This window comes from Anoplolepis gracilipes, chromosome 17 (assembly GCF_047496725.1).
Source record: "Anoplolepis gracilipes chromosome 17, ASM4749672v1, whole genome shotgun sequence".
NCBI lineage: Eukaryota > Metazoa > Arthropoda > Insecta > Hymenoptera > Formicidae > Anoplolepis > Anoplolepis gracilipes.
In genome coordinates, this window is record NC_132986.1 from 9,618,068 (window position 1) to 9,642,530 (window position 24,463).

Consider the following 24,463-nt stretch of genomic DNA (forward strand, 5'->3'; position numbering starts at 1 on the left):
TAACAACAAAAATAATGATTCAGGCAGTCGAAACAGCTGTATCGACAATATCAGCTCTCCAATTAGCTTCAAGGTCTCAATGACGTTAGTCACGTCGTCGACGCCACGGGCCACGGCCACGGGACATATCTCGAATCTCGAGGAGCTTTCGAGATGCGCCACCGAGTTTCTCGACGCGCTACTACTATAAGTACCAAGTACCATGTACCATTCTACTCTGTGAATCTGCGAGTAAACGTTAGGTCGAATCTGAAGACGGTAGACGGTCCTGACGGTCCCGTAAACGCAAACATCTCGTTAGGGAAGGAGTGAAGAGGCGAAGAGACGAACGGCAGTGGTGAGTGGTGTTTGGTGAGGATCGCTTTCGCAACGGTGCTCGCTCGTAGTTTCGGAGGGACACGGACACGGACACGGACACGGACACGGACACGGACACGGACACGCAGTTCGTAGTTCGCATATGCCTGTTCGAGGCCAGTTCGCAGCAGCTTCGGCGGCCGGCAGCGTGAGCAGCGGATCTGTGCGCGCAAGCGTGACGCAAAATTCACGGCATGGCGGAGCGCAGGAAAAACAGGAAGCGAAAAGATGTAAGGGTACATTGACATATGGGTCGGAAGATCGCGGACGGCATTTCGATCGGTTCACGCGAGATCGATTAATACACGGCCGTGTCGAGCACGTGATTTACGTTAGACGTGTCGGTGCCGATAAACATCAATTTCGCGTGACGTAGACGTCAACGTAACATATGATAAGCATGAATTTTCCGATTCGAAAAGTCGCGGATTAATTCGAACCTCTTCCTCTTGTCAGTCTGATTCGTACGCAATGTAATTCCTCTCGTTGAATTTTCTGGGTCGACAATCTAACGGTAGTTATTGTTTGCAACAGGAAGTGGCTAGTTTGGACACAAAGGTTGCCCAAGACAAGCCATCCAAGGAGGAGTATGCGGTAGCAAAGTGGATACGCAGTAATGTACCGTCAAAGAAGACCAAGTTTGATAGGACTCACAATGTCGAGTATTTTACTGGCTCGCGCGCGATTGATGCTCTATTGGAAAATTCACCCTGGAGTACGGTGTTTGAAACTCGCGAGCAAGTCTCCCACTTCTTGGACCTGATGTTGAGGCACAAGTTCTTTCATAGGGCTAAGAAAGTAGTGATTTCGGAGGAGGAACTCAATAAAATGCGAGGCATCAAAAAGAAGACTAAAGATGACAAGAAACCTGCGGAGAAGGAAGAGACGAAAGAGAATAAAGATGTAGCTACGGTGAAGGATGAGAAAAGCGAAGAGAAAACCGACGAACGAAAGGAAAATAAGAAAAAACCAAAAGTAAGCGTAAAAGTCATATAGCTTAAATATAATCTTTTCCTCTTTTCTTTTCGCAATAAAATAAAGAACACATTTCCTTTCAGGTAAGATTAGAAATGCACATGGATCAGTACTTTGTGGATTGTAATGATGCATATGTATGGATATACGAGCCAATTCCTGTGTATTATTGGTTTTTCGGCACATTGGTAGTCTTAGGTGCAATAGGGGTCTGTCTCTTCCCATTATGGCCATTAACTATCCGCCATGGCGTATATTACCTGAGCGTTGCAGCCGCGGGATTCCTCGTATTCATATTAGCGTTGGCTATTATCAGAATGATTGTATTTTGTCTTCTGTGGGTTCCCACATTGGGTCGGTGTCACCTGTGGCTACTACCTAACTTGACGGCCGATGTTGGCTTCTTTGCTTCTTTCTGGCCATTATATCAGGTTAATAATTTTTTGCATTTTTTAAATTAATTCATAATATAATAATTGTATATAAATAAATTTATAACGCGAAAATATCGTTTCAGTATGAATATTATGGCCCAATGTCCGACAGTGACAAAAAAGTTAGTAAAAAGAAAAGAAAGAAGGAAAAAGATTCCGACTCTGAGGATGCACCATTACTTCAAGGGTAAGTCTTGCGATTCATAATTGATTAATTAGCATACATAACATATTATACGTGAAATATATATTATATATATATATATATATATATATATATATATATATATATTTCTAACATATTATGATTTATATCTTTTCAGAGAAGAGACATCTAGCGCGATGGAAGCGCCTAAGGAAAATGAGCGAATCGAAGAGTTATCTTTACCGAGTGAAGAGAGGAAAGCTTCGTCTGATTCGGCCGAAGGAGAGGACGGCAGCGAGGAAGGTTCGGAGAGCGAGAAATCTAATACAGGTCGAGATTTCGTTATGGTTTAAGACAGGTAGGCCGGGCAATAGATAGTTTCATGTTTTTTGGAACAAACAGCTAGTATTAATTGTCGCATTAATCATCGCTGAAACCGATATATGCTTGCGGTGCGTTAACTCGGTCATCGGACTCCAATTTAACGCACTGATTTAAAAAAAAAAAAAAAAAAAAAAAAAAAAAAAAAAAAAAAAAAAGAAAAACCGATTACAGAAATCGATAACAGATTCTCCAGATTTTGTTGCATTTAAGTACGATCAAGAACGAGTGAACAAGAACCGTTTGTGACTTTTGCATGAGAAAAGAATTTCCAATAACTGGTGTGATTGTAAAATACTGTCTTTAGAAAACGTGTGATAAGGCATATTTTATTCTATATGTGTAATATGAAAGAATTATTATTAGGAATAATTACGTTATTGAACGTATATATCTCTCTCAGTTTCCGTTGAATAAATTGTGAGTATTGTTCCAAGTCTTCAATCTCTCAACGCGATCCATGTCTACCGACAGTTAACATAGTTAATTAATTTTGCACTGAATTCTCTCCATTTTGATGTAAATCATTTCGAATTTCTGGAGAGAGATTTAGCTGGAAGAGAAGGAATCTTTACGGGTACACAAAACTTGATGTTTTTTCTTCGTCGTTCGTCGATTTAGCGCGAGTTCCTTTTTAGCAGAAATGAGATGCAATTTTACAAAGAAATATATTCCCGGTTTGATACAGACGAATAATTTATATTTTTATGCGAAATTTCTAATGATATCATTGTTATTATCACGATTATACTTTGCGATTATATCATTATATCAGGATCTATGTAGATCTACCAGTCGTGAGTTTATCTATTATATCGAAATAAAGATAAAATAAAGCGTTATCTATTAAATTGTCATTGGTCATTGTTTCGAGATGCGATCCCATGGATTAGATTAAGTGCAATTGGCCTTGGAAGTGATCTCGCGCAGCATCGCGTTGCACATGGCCGCGTAAGGATTCAGAGCGACCAATTGCGATTTAGCGAAGCTCGAACCAGCCTTGGCTGCACGTACGAAGTCTTTCTTGGCCTCGTCGTCTTGTTTCATCCATCGGAAAAGAGCGCCACGTTGACAAAGCGCTTGGACGCCCGCTCTTCCTTTTCCTTGGCTCAACTCCACTGCCAGATGCAAATCCATCAGAGCTTCTAACGACGGAACGCAAGTTATGTATGACGGAACACAAGTTATGTATGAAACTTTATCTTATGTGAAATACCTCTGTTTCGATTTGCCAAACGTAACGCTTGTGCTCTGTCGTTTAGAATTGATGGTGATTCAGGCGCCTGCTTCAAAGCTTCGTCGAAAAGTCGAAACGACTCGTCAAAGTTTTTCGCTTCCGCGCAGATTATTGCCTTCCTCACGATTTCTGATATGCGCGAATCTAAATGATCCTCTTCGAAAGTATCCGTTGTCTCTGCTCAACGAGATATTGATGAACAAAAGAAATGTTTTTATATTAATACAACTTTTGCTGCGTAGTTGACATAAAAAATTAAGTGGCAACGTCAGCATAGGCAGCGCGCAAAGCCTTGAGAGCTGTATAATAATAAGAAAACTTATCTGTTATTGCGTCGCGTGGTTTTTTTTATATATTTATTTACATATTCATGACGATCTGAATATCATCACGATCTTGCGGATACTTGCGTGAGAATGAACCGCCGGGACACACTTCTGTGCCAAACGAATGCGGTTACCCACGGACTTTAAGCACTTACAGATTTTTCGAACAATCCGACGAGTTTGTGGTTTCAGATCAAGTCTAACTAGTGCGACAAGTCGCGACTTTTTGCGTCGTCATTAAAACCAAACGGCAATCTTACCTTTGAGACTCACGCAGCGAAATAACAAAATTACAAAGAAATTACCATCATTCGCGTTATTATAGACTCTACATTTTAAGACATTTTTAAATATATTCTACAATTATATATATATATATATTTTTATTATCAATCACAAGTGCGATTTTATATTAAATATATTAAATATATTATATTTATAATTTTATAAAATTTTTATTATACTTGAATGAGTGCTCTAAATGCTGTAATTGTTATCTATGTATATTATGTATTGTCTTGCGTGACATACCAACTTCTTTTGAAAAATCGGACAAGCCAAGTGATTGAAGCGGATCGAAGATTGTATTCAAGACAGCTCTGTCGCCTTCGCTCAGACTCTCCATGATGTCGACTGAATTCTTCCGTGGATCCTGCCGGTTTCCACCGTAATCTATGAAAACTCGTTTCTGTTTATCATGAATTAATCGTGTTGCGTCACGAACCGATACACGGAATGTCATCCAGCTGGCGTGTTATTTAGATTAGCAGTGGGAATTGAATTTTACATATGAACACAGAGATAGTAGATTTCCCAGGCTGCTACTCTTGGCTATTTCGTAGATGTCACAAATCATGTAAAACGTATAATTAATACGTTATTGATAATAAATATCAAACGTTGATAATCTTGACTTAGCGATATCATCCGTGTTTAATAATCGTCGCTAAAGAAACAATAATACCGAGCGACTCTTAATTATAACAAATTATTACTTAACTCGTTGTTAGGTAAAAAATATCAATGGTGAACCGAGAAGGAGGAAAAGGAGACTGCTCGTGGGGTCATTAATTTTGGAGATGCTCGTAAAAGTGCTCGCGCGAGTAAGCAGGTATCCGGGAAAACGACAGCTGGACACCAATCGTATTTCCAGGGGACCGTCGTAACAGTAAACGCGGTTTAATGCGCCAGCGGATTTTTTCTTTCGCAATTGGACGAGATGGGCGTAACCAGTTGTAGGAAGGAACGAAGCCGGTTTTTCGACGAAATCGCTATGGTGATTCCGATGGGTCCATTCGCGGTCCCGTTTCCTTCGTTAATTATTCAGATGTGAACGCGCGATTTTTCGCGATTCCCCACGACTCCTCGCGAATGCCGCGACTTTACCGTTATCGTTACGGGGAACTTGAACAGTCTCGATGTCATTGCGCTTTCCCACGAGTAGAGCGCGAATCGAGGAAGCTCTGCGACGAGGGAGCTTCTCCGTGAAAGCGTGGACAGCGGTAACGAACTTCCCGATTACGATGAAGACGAAATCGTAAGATTGCTTTTCTTCTCGATATCTGATATAAATTGCAATTTTGGATTATATGTAAATGGCAATGAATTATTAACTCTTTTACGCATTTATTTTTTCGCATGATTCTTAGAATTTCTAAATAATAATTTGAAAAATCTAGACCAATAATGTCTTTCGCACGTTTTTAATATAAATCTTGGAAACCTTTTACGATATTGACTTTTTTTTATACATATATTTTATAGATATTTTTAACGATATTTTCTTATTTTCTACATAATTTCCCTTTAATTAAATAAAACTTTGAGGCTTTACGATACAATTTAAAATTATCAAAATTAGTTTTCCATTTAAATTTTTACAAATCTTTTATTCGAAAGTTATGTAGACCCAAAAGATGAAATGTAATGTGTAGCAATAAAATTACGATTCGACATACTTTTTTCTATTTTTATTAAAATGTAGTAATTCTGAAATTAAATTAATTTCGTATAAATTAAAGGCACGCGACACGAGCATGTAGGAAAATGACAACTATTAGAAGAGCGGGTGAACGGACCTCTCTCTGGTCTAGCGCGAGACGAGACGCATCGTGATAACCCCGCGGAAGGCGGGTCGCAAAAATGCCACGCGGTTCAAGCGTATTACAATACCGCCGTGTCGTAATGGAATAAATATTTCATTTCGCGGGCTACATGTACGTAGAGCTACGTGTATACGTATACGAGCACCGGGGCCCCGTCCTGCGTTTTTCCTCCGGGCGTGCGGGCGCGGTGGCGATGCTCACGTCTCGCGCTCGGGCCGAAGGGGCCCCATCACGACGGCGAACTTAACGGCCCATAATTCATTGCCGACGTATAATAAATATCGTTAGTCCGTCGTGAGTGCACGTAGACATGCGGGAGAACGAGCGGGGGAGCCCCTTGCGATCTTACATTCGCGCGCGCGTATTTATTTCTCTCCCGCATATCTCTGACATCCCCGCGTTTCGATAAAACCCATGGTACCGCGTCAATTTCCCCCGTCCAGCGAATTGTACGAATCAATATCGGCGACAAATGGAGATACATGGTAAGAATAATCGGATTAATCGGTTTCTTGATCAGACGCCAGAGAGTTCGAAACGTTAGTCAGAGATCTCTGGAAAAGTGCCCAAGGACGATCCGTTAATAATGCAATTTGGGAGGACAACGTGGCATTTAATTATAGCGTCGTGTTTTTTTTTTTTTTTTTTTTTTTTTTGTTTTTTTTGTTTCGTTTTGGTTTTGGTCAGCGAACGACGGCGAATTTATGGAGCATATCGCGCTATACGCAATATTTATGCGCGATATTTATGATCGTAAGAAGACCCGGCCCTTTCGTGCGCGCACGGTACACGCCTTCCTCTCGTCGACTTCCCCGATACGACTCCGGCGGCGAGCTTTCGGCCTTGGCCGGTCTAAGAAAAGTTTCTTGAATAATGCGCGCCGTTCTCCGTGTATCGACGGATGTGAAACACACGGTGGTATGGTACATCGCCGATGCGTTTGCTTTATTTCTGGCGAAAATCACGCTCGGATATTATATAGCGGCCGCGCATCGGGCACGGTACAAATTGCAGTCGAGATTAATACGGTAAAATTATTACAATCGTTATTCTCCTCCTAAGATTTTTTTTACACATCGCTTCTTTTCTTTTTTTTTTTTTTTTTTTTTTTTTTTAACGACGGTAGCACGATTGTTTTCCTCGACAAACGTGTCTACTTGACAATTTAATTTAATTAATATTAATTATTGACAGTTATTCAGTTTCCGAAAAGAATATTGTATTCTTCCAACTTTTATCGGACGTGTACTCGTCATTTCATTCCAGTTTAATATTATTCGATGAAAAAAAAAAAAAAAATCCAAGGGCGAACGATCGTTTCGGAATTTTACGAGATCATTACGCGGCGCAGCTGCATCCTATACAACGTAGATGCATCCCGCTGTTGCAATCTCGTACGTCCTCGGGCAAGCGGGAGAGGGCCGATGGAATTTCAAATGAGGATGCGGTTGTACGCGTACGAAATCGTCAGGAAGGATTTTCGTCAGGATACGCGGCGCATAATCGGTCCCCGAGAGAGAACTGCCCGAGCCGACATCTCGGCGGGAGAGGGGGAGGGGGACATTAAAAATCACCGAGGGAGAGCGGGAGAGGAGGGGAAGAAGATCGGGAGAAAAGGCGACGAGAGGGTCCACCAAAAATAAGACCGCTAAAAATCGGGTCTCTTCTCTCGCACGACCAACCGTCGCGGTCGGTTTGTGGTCACCCAAGAAGGAAAAAAAAAAAAAAAAAAAAAAGACTTTCCCTTTCGCCTCCTCTTTCCGTTCGTCTCTTATCTTCCGTTCCCTCTCGATCCCGGAGGAGGAAAGCATCTCCTCTAGCGCGAGCGTAGACAGTCGGATTTATATTCAAATGAATCCGCGATGGAAGCTTCGATTTATCGACGCTCCATCGAACCCCGTAGCTCGCAGATGGGAAAAAGGGGGAAGGAAAATCAAAGGGTTAAGTTACGAGAGAAGTAGGATGCGCCCAAGGGGCAGTTCCTTTCTTCGCTCGCTTTAACATCGTTGCTGCTCGCGGGCTACGATCTCTCTCGAACTCGACGATTATATAACAAGCCCGTCTGTTTCTCGGAATATTCCAAAATTTCTTTTTTATGATTATGTTTTCTAATTAAATATACGCTAGCGGCACTTTGTCTAATTACGTACGGCCGTCTTTTAACCGGTTAATATATTCACATATTTAATTCGTGAGCAGCAGGCGTTGCCGTAATAACGGAAGCAACGTTAAATTTTCAAGCAACGGTGATAACGCGATAAAAATTTGGGAGCAAAGTTTTTTAAGAGCATAATTATCGACACGATCGTGTCCTCCTCTCGCATGCCTTTATTTAGCTTTAGTTTGAAACCGGTTGCAAGCGACTTCGTCGCTCCTTTCTCTCTCTGATTCTGTAGAGAGAGAGAGAGAGAGAGAGAGAGAGAGAGAGAGAGAGAGAGAGAGAGAGAGAGAGAGGAACGCCAAGGATTCGGCGCACCGCAATTTTAGGGTTCCTCTAAGACGCAGGAAGGAATTTCGCACGGCCGAATGAAGCAGAGACGCCCGACGATTTCTTCCAGCCGGAAATTTCTCGCACCCAGGCCAGACTAAAAAGATTTTGTTTGCGTTTTGCGTAAAATATGATTATTTAATTGTTCATTGTTTCAACACACTGTATTTGATGAATTTCTAAATAAAAAATACCTTTATCTATATCAAGTATATATATATATAATTTATACAGATATTTCAATAAATTTTTTGTCTAATAATATATAAGCAATGCAAATTACAAAAAATCTATAAAGTTAAAAATATCTCTCTTATTAGCGTGCATTTATATCAAATATATAAATACTGAGCGAGATAATGTAATACACGTTAAGGAGTTTTACAATCTGATTTCTTCGGCGAAAAATCTACTACGAGTACGAGTCAGGGAGAAAAATTTCAAAGTACTTTCGGAATTAACTATCGAAATTTGGTCAGGGTCGATCGGGTAATCTGTTACCTATATCCCTATACCCGTCACCGGCGCGGCGGCGTAAGACGTAATTGCTTTTTCTCGCGTTCTAATTTTCGTTTTTACTTTTCGTCCAGAATGAAAAAGCGTGCTGCAACACCACACGCTAGATCGCGTGGGTAGCTTGCGTCATTAAGGGTAGTAACTTACGATGCCGGAATGACTTTGGCGGAGAAAGTGACCGGGTGTGGCCAGACGTCACCACTCAGGCGACACTTTAAAAGGAATCGTTTTCCGATGCAACAAAGGCCTTGTATATAATATTTCTCTTCAATTCTTTTGTAACGGAACGTAAGAGTGTGTGCTTAAATATTGTTGTGACTATATTTTTGATTTCGAAACAATGAAGTATCAATTTTTGTTGTTGTTGCATACAATTATCGCACGATCGATCCTTCTCGTAATCGCGATCGAAATCGCGACTTGTCATTCATATCTCCTTGAAATTCTCTTCCGTGCGCGACACGTGCGAGTAGCGCACGCTAAGATCGCACGTGGGTGCACGCGTCGCACGTCACGCGGCACGTTCGGTAGCCACGTCGCCGATCGAACAAGCCCCGGCCCAGGGTTCGACGAACTCTTTGTCTCGAAAACCGGACACAAACCGTACGTACGTGGCCGTCGGCCACGCCGCAATAGCGCCTAACATACCTCTCGCGTTTCTTGCCTCTTCTGCGCAACAATGTCGCCGACGCGACGCGGCGAATCTCCCTTTCGTAAAACATCGAAACTTAAACGCGAATTATCCTTTTGCATGTTTTTCTTCTCTCGATTAAATTTACAGATTAAATTATAAGGAATTAAGTGGGCCCAATTATGATGACTGATAACTAAATTGGTATTGGTATCGACATATAATTAAGTATTTATCTTTTACTTCAAATTATAATTAATATAAATAATTTAATAAATTAAAAATTTTAAGTAATCCCAAGTATAATTAAATAAATGATATAATTAGTATAAATAATATAATTAAATAAATAATCAAAAATTTCGCATTTTATACCTTATTCGAGGAAAAGTCCGAGTGCGACGTATCCAAGGCTGTATCGATTGTAAAAATAAATATATGCGTCAAATAGCCTTCAATATAAAATTTGCTTACGGTATATGCACTCGTTGTTTTTCGCCCGCGTTTTATCTTTTATCGTATACGGTATACGCTATACTCGAGGGCAATTTGACGCGTGAATTGCGGTCGTCGGACCTCACTTTTTAACCGCGGAGTACCCTTTTTCACGAGCCGATTTACGGCGAGACACGCGAGTGGGAATACACGGCCAATTTTTACGCGGGCTTCTCTTTTATGGTCGCGTTTGTGCACGCGAAAAAATGCGTCTCACAACAATGTTACAGATAGCCGACAGGAAACATAAATACCGAACCTTCAAATCTCGAAGCCCCGAATACACTTCCCTCCTTTTACGGTGATAGCTCCAGCTCCTTTGGGGCATAGAGAGCGATGCGTGTACCGACAAATATTCTGTGATTCAGAAGACAGTGGTTTCCGAACAATTACGTTCTCTGATCAGATAGATTACTCTGGTGATGAGTTGCGAAATTTAACGATCTTGTTCGTAAACGCATATCATAAATGTATACTCGAAATTATTTTTAAATTCGTTAAGTTATACTGTCGGTGCTTTTAAAAAGAGAAGCAGATTTCTCTCGTCGAGAAATTTCGTCGACAAGTTAAGAGCCCAGTCTATTTTGGAGGGTCAAAAAAATGCATTTTTTTTTTACATTTTCTGAAAGTATATCTGATTGACATTAGATTCAGTATCTCATAAATATCTTACAGAATAAACTAGATCAAATTTATTCATTTTAGTAAAGAGAGTAGTAAAAGTCATACGATCAAATTCAAATTGCATTTTTAAAGATGTTACGCGTAATAAAAAAACGCTCGTATTGAATTATTATTGAACAAAAAAAAAGTTAAATATCCAAAATTTAAAAATAAAAAAAACCATGTAAAACGCCAAAAAAGTTATTTGAATATTCTTCGAAAAAAATTGCTAAAAATTATTAATTTTTCACCCTGCTAGAGTCCTAGAGAAACTAGGTCCTTAATTAATAGAATTCCAATTAAAATTTCGGATAAGTCGATTCGCGCGATGTCTATTCAGGAACGACCGATGGAATTTACTCAGAAACGTTCTCGGATGTGCCTCTGTCATCCTCCAAGATTGCAGACGGTTCGTTAAACGTTTCCTCCCTCATTCTCGTCTCTGCACCTTCTCGCCTTTCGCTCGACCGCGGCGGACCTCGGGCCATTGTTAAAACTTTTTCGAGGTTATTACACGTAAGATATGTAAATGCGTCGTCGGGGTCGGTCCTCGACGTCGAAGGATCAGCTCCGCCGGACCCTTCTCTCTCGTTCTTTCGGAGAGCCCTTCCACTTTGCTCGACAGGAGCGGATCGGTGGAATAATTCGCGAGTCTGTGTCTCTCAACTACAAATTATTCCTCTTTATACAATCAGCCTATTTTTTTCAACTTATCTCAACTCAAATCCAATTAATTAATGTGTTCCTTGAAATTATTAGTTTCAATGAAATTCTATATCGCTCGAGATAATTTCTTAATCATTTATATCTATATATTTTATTTTATTTTATTTTCAAATTTTATTCAATAATATATAAATCGTTCTCTATATAAATAATCTATATAAAACAATTTTTTTTCTTATTTGCAAATTGATATTCAATTTAATTGCATATGATATGTCATCTGAAAAGAAATTTCTTTTTAGGGTCCGTTCCTGCTCCTCCTCCATCGCCACTGCCGCCGCCTCTGCATCGTCATCACCATCTCCCCGACTTCTCTGTAACGGATAGGCCTCACCTCTGGAACGGAACTGACTCCAGTCCGCTTTCGGTTTGGCCATCGCGAATGCCAGCGCGTCGAGCTCAGTAGGAGCGCAGCATTCATGACGTGCGCTTCGCTCAAAAACGATCACGCGGTCATCGTTCTCAAACTCGTTGGTTCTGACTGAAATTTCCGACAGAGGAATTCATCTCTATCCGCACCAGACAAACCCCCATCACCCTGGATCTCGAAGGAAAAAAAAAAAAAAAAAAAAGCATCGCGAAAAGATACGCGCGACAGACGAAGATCCTCTGATAACTAGATAACGAAATTCGGATGGACCGTATGCGACCGGGTCGAAAGGAATGAGTCCGATTAACTCGGTGGAGCCACGAAAGAAAAAAAGCTCAATGCCGAAGAAGAAATGCTGTAAGAATTCTCTCGGTTAAAAAACAATTTTTAAATAACGAAACGATACATTTGCTATTCCTCAAATTAGGCAGTGTAATTGGTGTTAATTGTGATTAATTATATTACCTTTAGCGAGGTTAAAAAGGAAAAATTTCATCAATCAAACCCTCGCTGCGATCGCGCGCGCGCTTGATACCTGATGGTCTCTTGGCGCTTGTTCGTCGTGTTTTACTCCGTCCATGCTTCACTCTACTTACGGCTGACCCTGTTTGTAATAATTAATGGCGTTAGGCCAGGCGAGTCCCCCGCGCCTCTCCCCTCGAATCGGTCATGCTTGGCCCCGGAGATAAGTATAGATAATTCGTCCGTATCCGCGACTAATGCGTACACACCGCATTCGCGTTATTAAACAATTTCCGAGAGCAATCGAACGGGCTCGTAATTAACAACGTTGCAATTAACGGCGTTAGCGCATATAGATCGCTCGTACCTACCTACCTACCTACCTACCTACCTACCTACCTACCTACCTACCTACCTACCTACCTACCTACCTACCTACCTACCTACCTACCTACCTACCTACCTACCTACCTTCTATCGGGTAAGTCACGAGAAGCGGCTTAATTGATCATTAACACGATGATCCATCCATCTTTTTCCTTTTCTTCCCGTTCCTTTCAGTCGTGACTTGGTCGCGGGATATTACGTTATTGTAGTGTATACAGCTTTCGCGGGCGATCAAAACACCCGGAACGTCTCTAATAAATCGCGTTAAAATGAAGGGCGCGGTTATCTCGAGTCTCGCCGAGTCCCCGCGATCCGAGGAAAATTGCACCTTTGATAACCCCGATGTGCATTGAGATAATATGATTAAGAATATTCGAGAGGCTTAAACACATACAACACATAAGCGGGCCGAACCACACGCGAGCGAGTTTGACACGCGAGAGCAGCGGAAAGAGATCGTAAATCGTTAATGCAATCCAGCATTCCTCAGTTAATGAGGATTTCCCTCCCTCGATAAAGCCGGAGATGCTTTTCCTAAATGTTGAGCAACGGATTAAATATATACGCAGTTACATACAAATGTCGAAATTTGTGTTCTTTATTCTTTTCAATTTTTAACAAAAAAATTTCTTTGTTTGCGGAGATAATTGTCGTTCGACATTTGATAATACTACACACACCTCGCGCGTGACGTGCAAAATGAAACGGTCGACGGCTCCAAAAAAAAAAAGATTGATTAACGTCGAGTGTCATTTAATTGTAGACATAATTACAGGCGCAGCCGGTGAACCCTGACTCGCGGATGCGTGACTGCAAGGATGCGCGCACGCAGGAGACGGTGCGTGATATCTCGGTGACGACGATCAGAATTACAGGACGTACACGCGCGCGTGCGGACACGCGCGTATCACCTAGGCACGCGTACACGCGAGAGATCAGAGACAATCGCCGATGAAGCTGGGCCCGATCATCCTGTCGTGGGCCACGGCCACGATCAGCTGGCCGGGCCTGACGGCGGCGCGGGCCCCGCGCTCCCGAGACTACGAGCTCTCGACGGAGTTCTTCCTGGTGCCGTCCGAGATCGGGCAGAACGGCCTGGCGAGCGTGGCGAGCGTCATCAGCGTGCCGGCGCCCAACCGGACGGTCACCGTCTTTAGGTCACCGCCGCCGGGCGTCAAGAAAAACCAGGAGGTGGAGATGCGACCGACCTCCAAGTCTCTGCTGAAGCAACGACCCTGGGCCCTGCCACTCGCCGCGTTGAGTGCCGCGGCGATGCTCCTCATGGCCAGCTTCGAGGTCTTTGTATTGTTCAAGGTAGGTTTTCTCTCTCTCTCTCTCTCTCTCTCTCTCTCTTTCTCTATGGTGTAAGGACGTTGACGCTGGTTTTCGAAATGTATTTCTAACGGGCTACGAATTTACGGAATTTTTATTCACCGGAACGATGTAATCTTCAATGTGTTGTTCAATGTATTCTTGTAATTATTACCTCGCAAATGATGATTCGCGATATATCTCTCTCTTGATCTTAATCATATCGCAGATTATCTCGGGAATTTATCTAATCTTTCAATTCAATCTGAATTCTTTCATCTGAATTGTCTACCGTTTTTTTTTCACAAATCTCTTTTATTTCTCTCCCTTTCGTTTAAACTTCTCACTTGATTGCGTATATAAGATAACGTTTTTTCCATTTTCGTTTCGTAAATAATTGTCCTTTTGTAAATAATTTTCTTTTTTATTTCTTCGTTATTATATGGTGTCCGACAACACCATCTCGCATCTTCGATGCGTTTTATCTCCGTTTTATTTAGTTTATATATATATGTATCTATTATATAATCTTATCGCGCGATTGCTATTTTTACTATCTATTTTCTAAATTCATAATTATAATTTCTCAGAAGAGGTTTTATTTTTAAGAGAGTAATAAATATAGTTGACTATATCGATTTTAATTTAATTTTTTTCGCATTGATCATGTGAATTTCAGAAGATTTTACAAAGAGAGAACTCGTGAAGTGAAATGGAAACGTGGGGCTTTTATCGCTCGAACGGTCGCAACCGCGATCACGAGATTAATAGAGCTCGTCCATCTCGCGCCGACCCACTATCAGTCGTTTTCGTTCGTTAAGCTCCAGTAAATAGCGTCAATACAGAATTTCGCCTAGGCTTATAATATTAGTTTGCATCCGCGTTTGACTGGCCATGGTTTCTCTCGACTGCACCTTCTGACACGTTCCATCGAACGATTCTCGATGAGACAAATCGCGATAGCGAGAACGAATGCGCTGAACGACTGACGAGAGACTAACGTTCAAATTCCGGGCTTTTCCACTTAAAAGATATACGTATTGAGAAAATGTTTAATCGATCATTAAAATTTAATTGAAACACATTGTATCTTATGGTATATAAGCTATGCAGAAATTTATTAATAGAAATGTTCCTTTTATTTTTTATTTCTTTTTTCTTTTTAATAAAAAAAAATGTATAAAATGTTTGAAATATTTTATTAATTTCGTAAATAAGGAATTGCATTATTTTAAGTGAAAAAATTAACTCAAGCTTGCTTCAGAACCTAATTACATTATGCGAACAGTCCACTCACCTATAACATTTTGCATATTATTTCTCCAAAGAGAAAATATGAAGATCACTATCAGGAGGATGCATTCTAGCATTTTCGACTTATTTAGTCATACAACGCCAAATCGAAAGTGACGAAAGTACATTTCACATTTTGAATAAACAGTATTAATGACCCTCACCCCGTGTTCCAGGCCAGATCGACGGCGCCAAACAGACGACATTTGTTCCTGGGGCAGACGCTGCTTCTGGGCCTCTTCCTCTTGGCGGGTCTTTCGGCTGCAGCTTCCCTTAGCCAAAATCCGCTGTCCTGCGCCGCTTTCCGGTTGGTGGGTTTGCCTGCCGCCCTCGTGTTCGCCGCCCTGCTGGTCAAATGCGTTTTCCTTCTCTCGTTGAACAGCGGTGTCTATCTGCCGGCGCCTTATCAGGTAAGCATCCTCGACACAAATCATCTATTATATATCACAGCAGGTTCTAGAATCATAAATCATTCATTGATTAACTTGGCGAATTTTTTATTTTACAAATACAATTTCGAGACTATCATAGTTTTTTTTTTAAACGTGCTAGTAATATCTTTATGAATTTATTCTACGTTTGTTTCGTATGACCAATCACTTTGACAGAATATTGAAAATTTTTCAAAACACACACACACACACACACACACACACACACATTTAACATAGTATAAATTTAAAATAAAAAAAGAAATTCCTCTATCAGGATGATGCTTGTAAAGATGAACATTGATATGAAGCCTTACGTGGCTAATAACAAAACAGCCATCGAGACGTATAAAAATGAAAACCGTAATGTGATTTTACCTGTCTCTTTCTACACCGACAATTCCGCCAATCTTTTCGCCTCGCCTCGCCTCACCTCGCCTCGCCTCGCCGCGCCGCGCCGCGCTAGTCCGGATATTCTCATCTCTCACGGTCATTTGTATATCGCAAACGGGTCTCAAACCTTCTTCTCTCCTCTTCCGTTTTACTCTTCTTACACTCCGTGTTGCGTCATCGCGCCGTACGACGATTAATTATACGCGAGCGAAAAACCGCACGAGGATAATTATCGCGGCGTCTGTGTTGGCGCACATGCTGAATGACAGGCGTGGCACTCCTCGTATTTTTCGCCCTGCGGAGGCCTCCTTCCGGAGGAACATCCATTTTTCACGTTCGACGTACTCCAATCTATCGTAGCACGACGATGTCGATGGGTCATTTATGATCGGAGGGGAATATTTTCTTTTTTTCTAGTGCGTAAAAATGCACAAAGTCGAAACGATCCGTCCACTGACAAAAGCGAGATGTAATTATACTTGTAATTAAGAACATTATTATCATCATTTATACGTTTGGTTAGACGAAAGTGGTTGACATACGCATTCGAGTAACATGAATAAAAATTTAATTAGCGAAAATTAACAACAGAGATGTAATTATACGTTACACTTGAATCTTTTCATGTTTTTATTATAAGATAGAGGATAAAGCAAATATAACATATCGCGGAAAAATAAAAACTTATTGTTAGCGTTCCGCGTGTTTTATGCTTCTTTATCCATGTTACTCGGTAAAAACCTTTCTATTACACATGTGCGCGTTAAAAGAACGCACGTTGGCCGGATGTCACCGTCGCCGGACGTTCACCTTTAATTAAAGCGCCGATCGACGCGAGGTGGACGGTCGCGTGAATCTTGTAGAAAGGAAGTAATCGTATACCATACACCATACACACGAAGAAGCTTTTTCTTGTCCCGGTTCTGCTGCTGCAGGCGCTGGTGCTGGTGTTCGCAGTGTTGGTGCAGGTGGCTATTGTCGGGCAATGGTTTTACGGCGAACCACCTGCGGTGATCCAGGTGCAGCAGCAACAGCAGCAAGCGGGCCAAAGCTCGTCAACATCCACCTCCTGCAAGACTCCACTCGGACAGATAGTGGCTTCCCTCGGGTAAACTTTTACCGAACGAAACGAACCTTTCTTCTGTTTATCGACTTTTGCGCCAATTAAATCGCAATGACATTCATTCGCTGTCAGAGCATCAAGTTTCTCTTGATCAAAGTAAAAATCAATTATGTCATATTATTTCGTGATTTTTTTTTTTTCTTCAATTTTTATACAACGTCGTATCTTTACAGCATAAATGATTTTGATACCTTCACATTTTAACTAAATGAAATTCGTCTTTTCCACAGTTGTTGCTAAATTCCAGGTATCCCGGAGCGCTATTGGTGGCAGTAGCTTGTCTGGCTGTCCGAGCACGCGGCGTCCGGGACAATAATCGGGAAGCGGCCTTCATCGGTCTAGCTGTTGGCCTCTCGTTGCCGATTTGGATCTCTAGCGGGATCGGTTCGCTCGCTGCCGGCAGCGAGGACGACCGAGAGGCCTGGCTGGCCTACGGCCTCCTGGCCACGTCGCTCTTCGTCTTTCTCACAATGTTCCTGCCGAAGGGACGTCAGCTGGCCGCCCTAGGTCGCGAGGGTCCCGCCGCTGTCATTCGCGATCGCGACGACGCCCTCAGCTCCCTTCCTGGCAGCGGTTATTCGCCCTCCTTCTTTCACTTCAAACCCGCGGAGGCGTCTTTGAAGAGGAAGATGCATTATCACAGTGCCGGTAAAAGAAAATGAAAGTCGTTTTCGTCGCCTAAAAAAATAGGTCGAACAGAAGAGACGCTATATAACAGATATATCACATCTTGATGTTGTTTCTCTCTTTTTTTCTTTTTACCGAATCCAAGTTTCTCTTAGCGTGCGCGCACCGTGCGATTACGTTTCTCGCAGCTTTCGGTTCATCGTCGTTCCGATTCGTTTGTTCGATACCACGAGAAAGATCTTGAGATGATCGCCAAACGTGCAGACAACGTAATCGAATAACGAAAATGCGGTCACGATCGACGAAATTGGCGGCAACGGGAAACGGGAATGAACGAGAGTGAACGAGAAAATCAATAAACGAGTTGCGTGTATTGCGTTTTAAAAGTGGAGTAACACGTTTCATTATCAATGATACTTGATTATAATAATTACCCTACACCTATAATCGCGCATGTTATTGTTGAAAATGAGTTGCAAACGATTAACAGTTAACTCTAGTTGTAAGATCATCCTCTTAAATCGTAATCGCAAATACAGACGATAGAGTAAAATCGATTACGATGGACCGGTTGCAATAGTCGGTTAAAACGACTAGATCTAAAATGAACGGTTACGGTAGCGTAATTTGCGTAATCGTGTTCCCTCCCGAGATTACCATAACGTGGAAACTTCTAATTACAGATCGAGTCGCACTGGTCTCGTCCGGGATACCCGGATGCAGCGCCTGCAGGCACGGAGGAAGTCCTATATACTCAGACGGTAAGCTGTCATTATTTATTTTCAGAAATCACTTGAGACCGATTATTATTACGTGCCTTATGCAAAACTGCCCGGTGTGTCGTTGTATCCCGACCTCACCGTCCGTAGGTATACTTGCATTTTTCTCGCGATGGTTACAATATGTCATCGAAGTCCTTTGCGTCACGCAAGCAACAGGCTTCGACAAAAGCATCAATTTTATTCAATTTGCACGTCATGTATATATATAAAATAGACTTTAATATATATTAAAATAATTAATATAATATATACCAAATATTCCAATATCAAACTTTGCCAATATATTCTAAAGTTAGAAAAAAGAAGAAATGTTACATTGATTCGAAAATGTTTTATTAGAAAGTTATATTAAATATGATAACATTGTGTGGTGATACACAACAATGTAAGAATAAGTGAAGTGTTTATCTAGTCTGTTTATTCCGGCTATATTTTTTTTATAGCTCAATTTTTATCTGTAGAGAACTATGAAAGCGAAAGTGTATCTATATATAAGAGTCAATTTAAAGAACTCATTGAGAAGATTAACTTGACATTCGTTGAATTAAATTTGTACAGTGTTAAATTCAATTTCTCTTTGCAACGAAGGATGACACTGAAGTGGAAATTTAAACAAACGTACTTCTTTTTTAATTAATATGAAAACATTATAATTATAATAATAAATTATATTAATAGTAATAAAATGTCTTTGGACATGTCTGTATAACATAACTTTTCTCATTTTTATTTATAGAATATACCGGTAAAGTTTGATGGGATATTTTTTTGAAATACTCTTAAAATATTGTTAGAATTTCTAAAGTTTGACTTTTTTTTTTTATTCGTTTTGATTGTATTACATGAGAGGGACCTACTTCTAAAGTTTCATTAAATGTAGGTCAATAATTTCGCACATCAAGTACTCGCGCAGATCGTCTCGAGCGAAGGGCATCGTTCGTAAAATCTCGACATTTCCTGTCCTGCCCGCGTATTTCCTGGCCCGAAACTTTTCCTCCGTCACGCTGACGCCTTCGGCGACCTTCACCTACGGGTGCGAACGAAAGAGAGGAAACACGGCGGCAGGAAAGAGACGCAGAGGGAGAAAGTCCGAGGCGGTTACACGAATGATATTGAAAAGGGAAAAGGAAAGGGAGAATATAAATCCCGTTAGAGAGAGAGAGAGAAAGAGAAAGAGAAAGAAATGGATTGAATTCTTACGCGCGCGCTCTCTCTCTCTCTCTCTCTCTCTCTCTCTCTCTCTCTCTCTCAACGAGATTCAACCCGGTGACAAAGATCCGCCGCGAGGGCTTCTTCGTCTTTTCGTGTCCGAGAGTCGAGAGATTCTAGATATATTTTCTTTTAGAGAGAACCACATTGTAAGCGCGGAGTTTCACACTTTCTAGAGACGCATAATGGAAAAGCGCGCGCGCGCGCGTACGTAAACAAGATTTCTAGATCCTATTCAGCTCTATTCGAAGGGAACGCGTGATTGTAACGAGGTCGTGGCGTTACGTTCGTTACTCAACGCGTTAAAAAGTCAAGTGAGAAAAATATAGAAAAATGAAAAGAGATGATGTCGTATAAAGGCCAACGTGTGGAAAGATATTTATCGCTTCGCTTAATGGGCGCGTGGATCCAGTCGATACGAGCACGATCGTTTCTCGAACGAGTGCGCGTACACGACTACGTAGACTACGCAGACCATGGCTCGTAAATCATAACCGGATGACTTTCACCCACGCGATACGCATTTTACGTTAAAGATACGCGCGTGTCCGTTTAACGAGCGTAAGGTATACGCTATACGCCATCGTGGCTTTAGCGAAATTCGAGAAATCATGGCAAACTTTCGCCTGTAGGAATTCGTTGACGTGTATTCCGGTTCTCGTAGAGGGTGAAACATTTCCTCGGGAATATCGACGATACGTATAATGTCACCACCCTAGAAAATATCAAACGACACGTTTCTTTATGGTAAAGCTCGTTATTACGTGCAAGGCGTGAAATACGCAGGGTATTACGATGCAAAGGTCGCTAGCCTTCTCGGCAACAACTCGTTCGTTACGCAAGGCACGACATCTCGCTGACAAGTGGTTTCCTTTACATTGTCATCAGTTCGTAGCACATGCAACAGACGTTTAGAAGTGAACGTATATATATATATATATATAAGAAAGTGCAATGTTAACTGCAATATTAAAAAGATTATTACAGAAAAGAAAAGTAAATTAAAAAGATAATTAAAAAGAGAAGCATTCGTGAATTTACACTTGTATAACGTATAACGTTTCTCCGAGGAAGATTACTACTACGTCGAAAGAAATTATCACGTGCGTATCTCGAAAGCCGAATTTAATTGCCCATCTACTATAGTCCAGGCGAGAATGAACTCGCGTAATCTTCTTGTAACGACAGCTGCGAGTCATGAGAGACCTACTTTACGCCGACGATTTAAATTACAGTCGCGTTTAGAGCGAGCGGCGTAAAACGAGGACTTTGTCCCGGTTTTGCATGATGCGATTTCGACGCGGACGGGATATCTTGTCTGTCTATCGACATTATAATAATTTATTATCGAGACTGGAAAATAATCACGCGCGCGCGCTCCAAACACGGAAAGTTATGACCGGATACGCGCTCCTGTGATCCGATAACGGTTAATAATTCATTTCCGGGGGATGTGAATCGGGACGGTGGGCGGTTTGTTCCAGATGTGTCTGATCAATTTCAATTTTTTTTTTTTTTTTTTTTACAAATAATTACACGCAAATATTTATGCTACTTACAGATGTACATGGACCGATGGAGACGTTTGTTTTGCCACCTGGTATGTATTTGAGGCCAGAGGATGCCGGAAATCTCTACACGACGTTGTCGGCCAATCCCAATGTGTTCTTTCAGAGGGCAGCTCATCCTGGAATGATGTATTAATAACGCGAATCTTATCGTTGATAACAACATCTCGCTTTTTTACTGCGACAATGTGACAAATGATTATTGTTCTCTCGTTACTCTCTCTGTAAATAATTCATCACAATATATGTCATTATTCAACTTAATATGTGTCTCAAGAGAAAAAAAAAAAAAAAAAAAAAAAAAAAACAATCTTGAAGCGATAAATCCTGTATAAAAATTTTTGTAACACATGATAACAGATGATTATCGCGAGAATAAAAACGCATATATGCGATTCATCGTGAGTAATTAGCGAGTCTAAATCAAATTGCTGGAAAAGACTGGAAGTGCATATGCGTTACTTTCGGCTTAATGTAAACGTAGAATATACATTTTTTATACAAGATCTATCTGTCCTTTTCATTTTCCGTTTATATTTTTGACATGCTCGGAAAAAAATGTGCTATTAATATTTTTTCAATATTCTAATCTAATTAATTACAATTAAAAGTTTCGATATTAAATATTCTATATAATATTAAACAGTATATCTCTATAATTGTTTCAAACATGAATTTCATCAAAAGAGAACGATCTAGAATTCATTATAGAAGATCGGTCATAATCAGCGAATGTATAATTAATTAATTTTGTAATATTAAACAGTTTTCTTTATATAATTGTTTGAAGAATAAAATTTCATCAAAAGAGATCGACTTTGTAAGAGAATCTGTCATTATCAGCTGATACGATTAAATATTCTATAATTGTCCAAAGCATGAAATTTCGTCAAAAGAGATCGACTTTGAAATCGTAAAAGGATCTGTCATTATTATCAGCTGATGCGACACTAACCTATCTCTTCGTGGCAAGAATTTCGAATGATGAAAGATGAAGGGCTCGAGGACGAAGAAAATCTTAAAGATGGTTAATCGTATGTGTTTACGTCGCGTTCGATCACGATCGATCGCACGTGCAATCTACTGCACGTGTATAATGACAGACGCGCGTCTGACGTCACGTGGACGCGATCAGACGCTGGAGGAGGGGGTTCGTCTTCCCTCCAACTCCACACTAGTCAACAACATGGCATCGTAATAGACGTACCAAATCGAACGTCCAGATGTTGCTCGCGACCACATACGCGACGTATTTCGTTGAACGGCAGTTTCCTCGCGGCCGACATTATCGAGTGAAAGGAACGCAAATGCGAATACTCGGGGCACTCGAACCACGACGTCACGCTCGTTTCTAACCTGACATACGATGAGCTATCATTTGACACTGTGCAGAATCAGTACGACTTAACTCGCGTTCTTTTCGCGAAAGAATCAAATTTAAATTTTTCGTGAAATCTGAATTCTTCCCAGTAGAAATGGCAGATTTGCTGGAACGACTCAGGTAAATGTCAAATTCAATGAAATATAAATCAGCTTATATCTCTACAGATGGGTTATCCTGTGAATTATTAGGATTTTAAAAATACATGCAATTTATTTTAAACTATGATGTAATATATTTTCTTCTTTTCACGTTCTAAAAGAATTTACTTCATCACATACAATGTGGCCACAAAATTTCCTGATCCTAATCAGGACCTCCACCAGCTTTTGGGTATCGCACCTTGCGGCGAAGCAAACCTACGGCCAGATTTATACTTTATTGGGTATATTCATAGTATATTTTTATCTTGGTGTAACTTGATTTAATTCTGACGTTTTCTCTCTGAAAATCTCTCTCACATGTTTTTTTCAGATTTCAGGAAGTTAAATCACAACCACAAAATATAGTGTTGGATTATATATTACTTGAAGATCCATGGACCAGGGCCTTTAGGTACCCTCTACTAAAATGACACTATATGTAAATATGTAAATTTTGCTTATAAGAGATGAAAACAATTTCTGATATTTACAGAGATGTACTGAAGAAGTATGATTATGTAAAAATACGTTCGCAACGGTTGCAAGGTCTTGTTTTAAATGCTTTCTGTCTAAGGAAGCATTTAACACAATTGAGATTAACAGAAGTTCAGTACACTAAAACAGGTTTTGGTGGCATGTGGGTAAGAGAGCAGTATAGCGATAGAAATCTCTGATTTACTTACAAATGTTATTTGGTTTTAGGGAAACAAGGGCGCAGTGAGCATAAGAATGAATGCCTATGGAGTCAGCATTTGTGTTGTAAATACGCATTTGACTCCTCATGACCATTTGCTGGCCGATAGAATCTCAGATTATAATACCATAGTGACAGATCATACTTTCAATGCTCCAGATACATCAAAGATATTATATCATGAGTATGAATATTTACTTTATTATACGTTATATTTTCAGTAACAGTATTGATGTATGCTTTTCATTAGTTATATATTTTGGATCGGTGATTTAAATTTCCGGCTCAATGAAGAAGACTTAACTGCCACTGAGATAGACTTACTTGTAAAGAAGAAAAAGCTCAAAGAACTTCTCGAAAGAGATCAATTGAAGATGGTGATGAACGAGGGCCAAGCTTTCGCCGAGCTGACTGAAAGCATTATTACATTCCCGCCTACTTATAAATACGAATTCGAATCCCAGGAATTTGATCTCAAGTAAGTTGCATATATCTAAAATGAGAAATAACAATTAGTTTAAAATATAAATTTATATTCCATGTAATGTGTGAATAACTTGTTGATATGTTCCACAATTATTTATTATACAGGCGCAGACCGTCTTGGACTGATAGGATTTTGTACAAAGTAAATGCGATAGATATATACAACGATATAGAACTTAAGGCAGAACAGCATACTTACAAAAGTCATCCCAGTTACAGCGTATCCGATCACAAACCTGTAACTGGAGAATTCGATATCGCGGTAAAAAAAAATACAGGCTTCTGTACATTTCTTTGCATTGAATTTTCCAGCTAAATATTAAT

The 24,463-nt window shown here is 40.5% G+C and overlaps 4 protein-coding genes across 6 annotated transcripts in view; 3 read left to right on the top strand and 1 right to left on the bottom strand.

Annotated features, from left to right (window-relative positions):
* The first annotated feature begins 236 nt into the window (after window positions 1-236).
* On the top strand, window positions 237-3,143 carry Trp1 (translocation protein 1). The gene is made up of 5 exons (XM_072909861.1): window positions 237-587; window positions 892-1,332; window positions 1,416-1,763; window positions 1,850-1,953; window positions 2,090-3,143. Exons 1-5 carry the CDS (start codon window positions 552-554, stop codon window positions 2,262-2,264), a joined length of 1,104 nt encoding a protein of 367 aa, XP_072765962.1. The 5' UTR covers window positions 237-551; the 3' UTR covers window positions 2,265-3,143.
* On the bottom strand, window positions 2,989-4,685 carry LOC140675406 (tetratricopeptide repeat protein 36-like). The gene is made up of 3 exons (XM_072909863.1): window positions 4,387-4,685; window positions 3,509-3,706; window positions 2,989-3,437 (listed from the first exon to the last, which is right to left on the bottom strand). The coding sequence occupies exons 1-3, from the start codon at window positions 4,595-4,597 to the stop codon at window positions 3,187-3,189; spliced, it is 660 nt and encodes a 219-aa protein (XP_072765964.1). The 5' UTR covers window positions 4,598-4,685; the 3' UTR covers window positions 2,989-3,186.
* On the top strand, window positions 4,650-21,732 carry LOC140675401 (uncharacterized). Of its 3 annotated transcripts, none has more exons than XM_072909858.1 (8): window positions 4,650-4,711; window positions 11,722-12,206; window positions 13,474-14,012; window positions 15,479-15,712; window positions 17,062-17,234; window positions 17,497-17,897; window positions 18,560-18,637; window positions 21,429-21,732. In XM_072909858.1, the coding sequence occupies exons 3-8, from the start codon at window positions 13,650-13,652 to the stop codon at window positions 21,569-21,571; spliced, it is 1,392 nt and encodes a 463-aa protein (XP_072765959.1). In that variant the 5' UTR covers window positions 4,650-4,711; window positions 11,722-12,206; window positions 13,474-13,649; the 3' UTR covers window positions 21,572-21,732. The 3 variants fall into 3 exon arrangements, with proteins under 3 accessions (XP_072765959.1, XP_072765956.1, XP_072765957.1); XM_072909855.1 differs by lacking the exon at window positions 4,650-4,711 and adding an exon at window positions 5,658-6,445; XM_072909856.1 differs by lacking the exon at window positions 4,650-4,711 and having other exon boundaries at window positions 11,610-12,206.
* Window positions 21,733-22,592: 860 nt separating this feature from the next.
* Window positions 22,593-24,463, top strand: part of LOC140675403 (inositol polyphosphate 5-phosphatase K) — a 3,116-nt gene continuing 1,245 nt past the window's right edge. Inside the window, exons 1-7 of the mRNA XM_072909860.1 lie at window positions 22,593-22,936; window positions 23,079-23,201; window positions 23,291-23,371; window positions 23,453-23,600; window positions 23,662-23,837; window positions 23,904-24,131; window positions 24,245-24,401. Coding sequence (XP_072765961.1) covers window positions 22,911-22,936; window positions 23,079-23,201; window positions 23,291-23,371; window positions 23,453-23,600; window positions 23,662-23,837; window positions 23,904-24,131; window positions 24,245-24,401 — 939 coding nt within the window. The 5' untranslated portion in view covers window positions 22,593-22,910. The remainder of the gene's footprint in view (window positions 22,937-23,078; window positions 23,202-23,290; window positions 23,372-23,452; window positions 23,601-23,661; window positions 23,838-23,903; window positions 24,132-24,244; window positions 24,402-24,463) is intronic.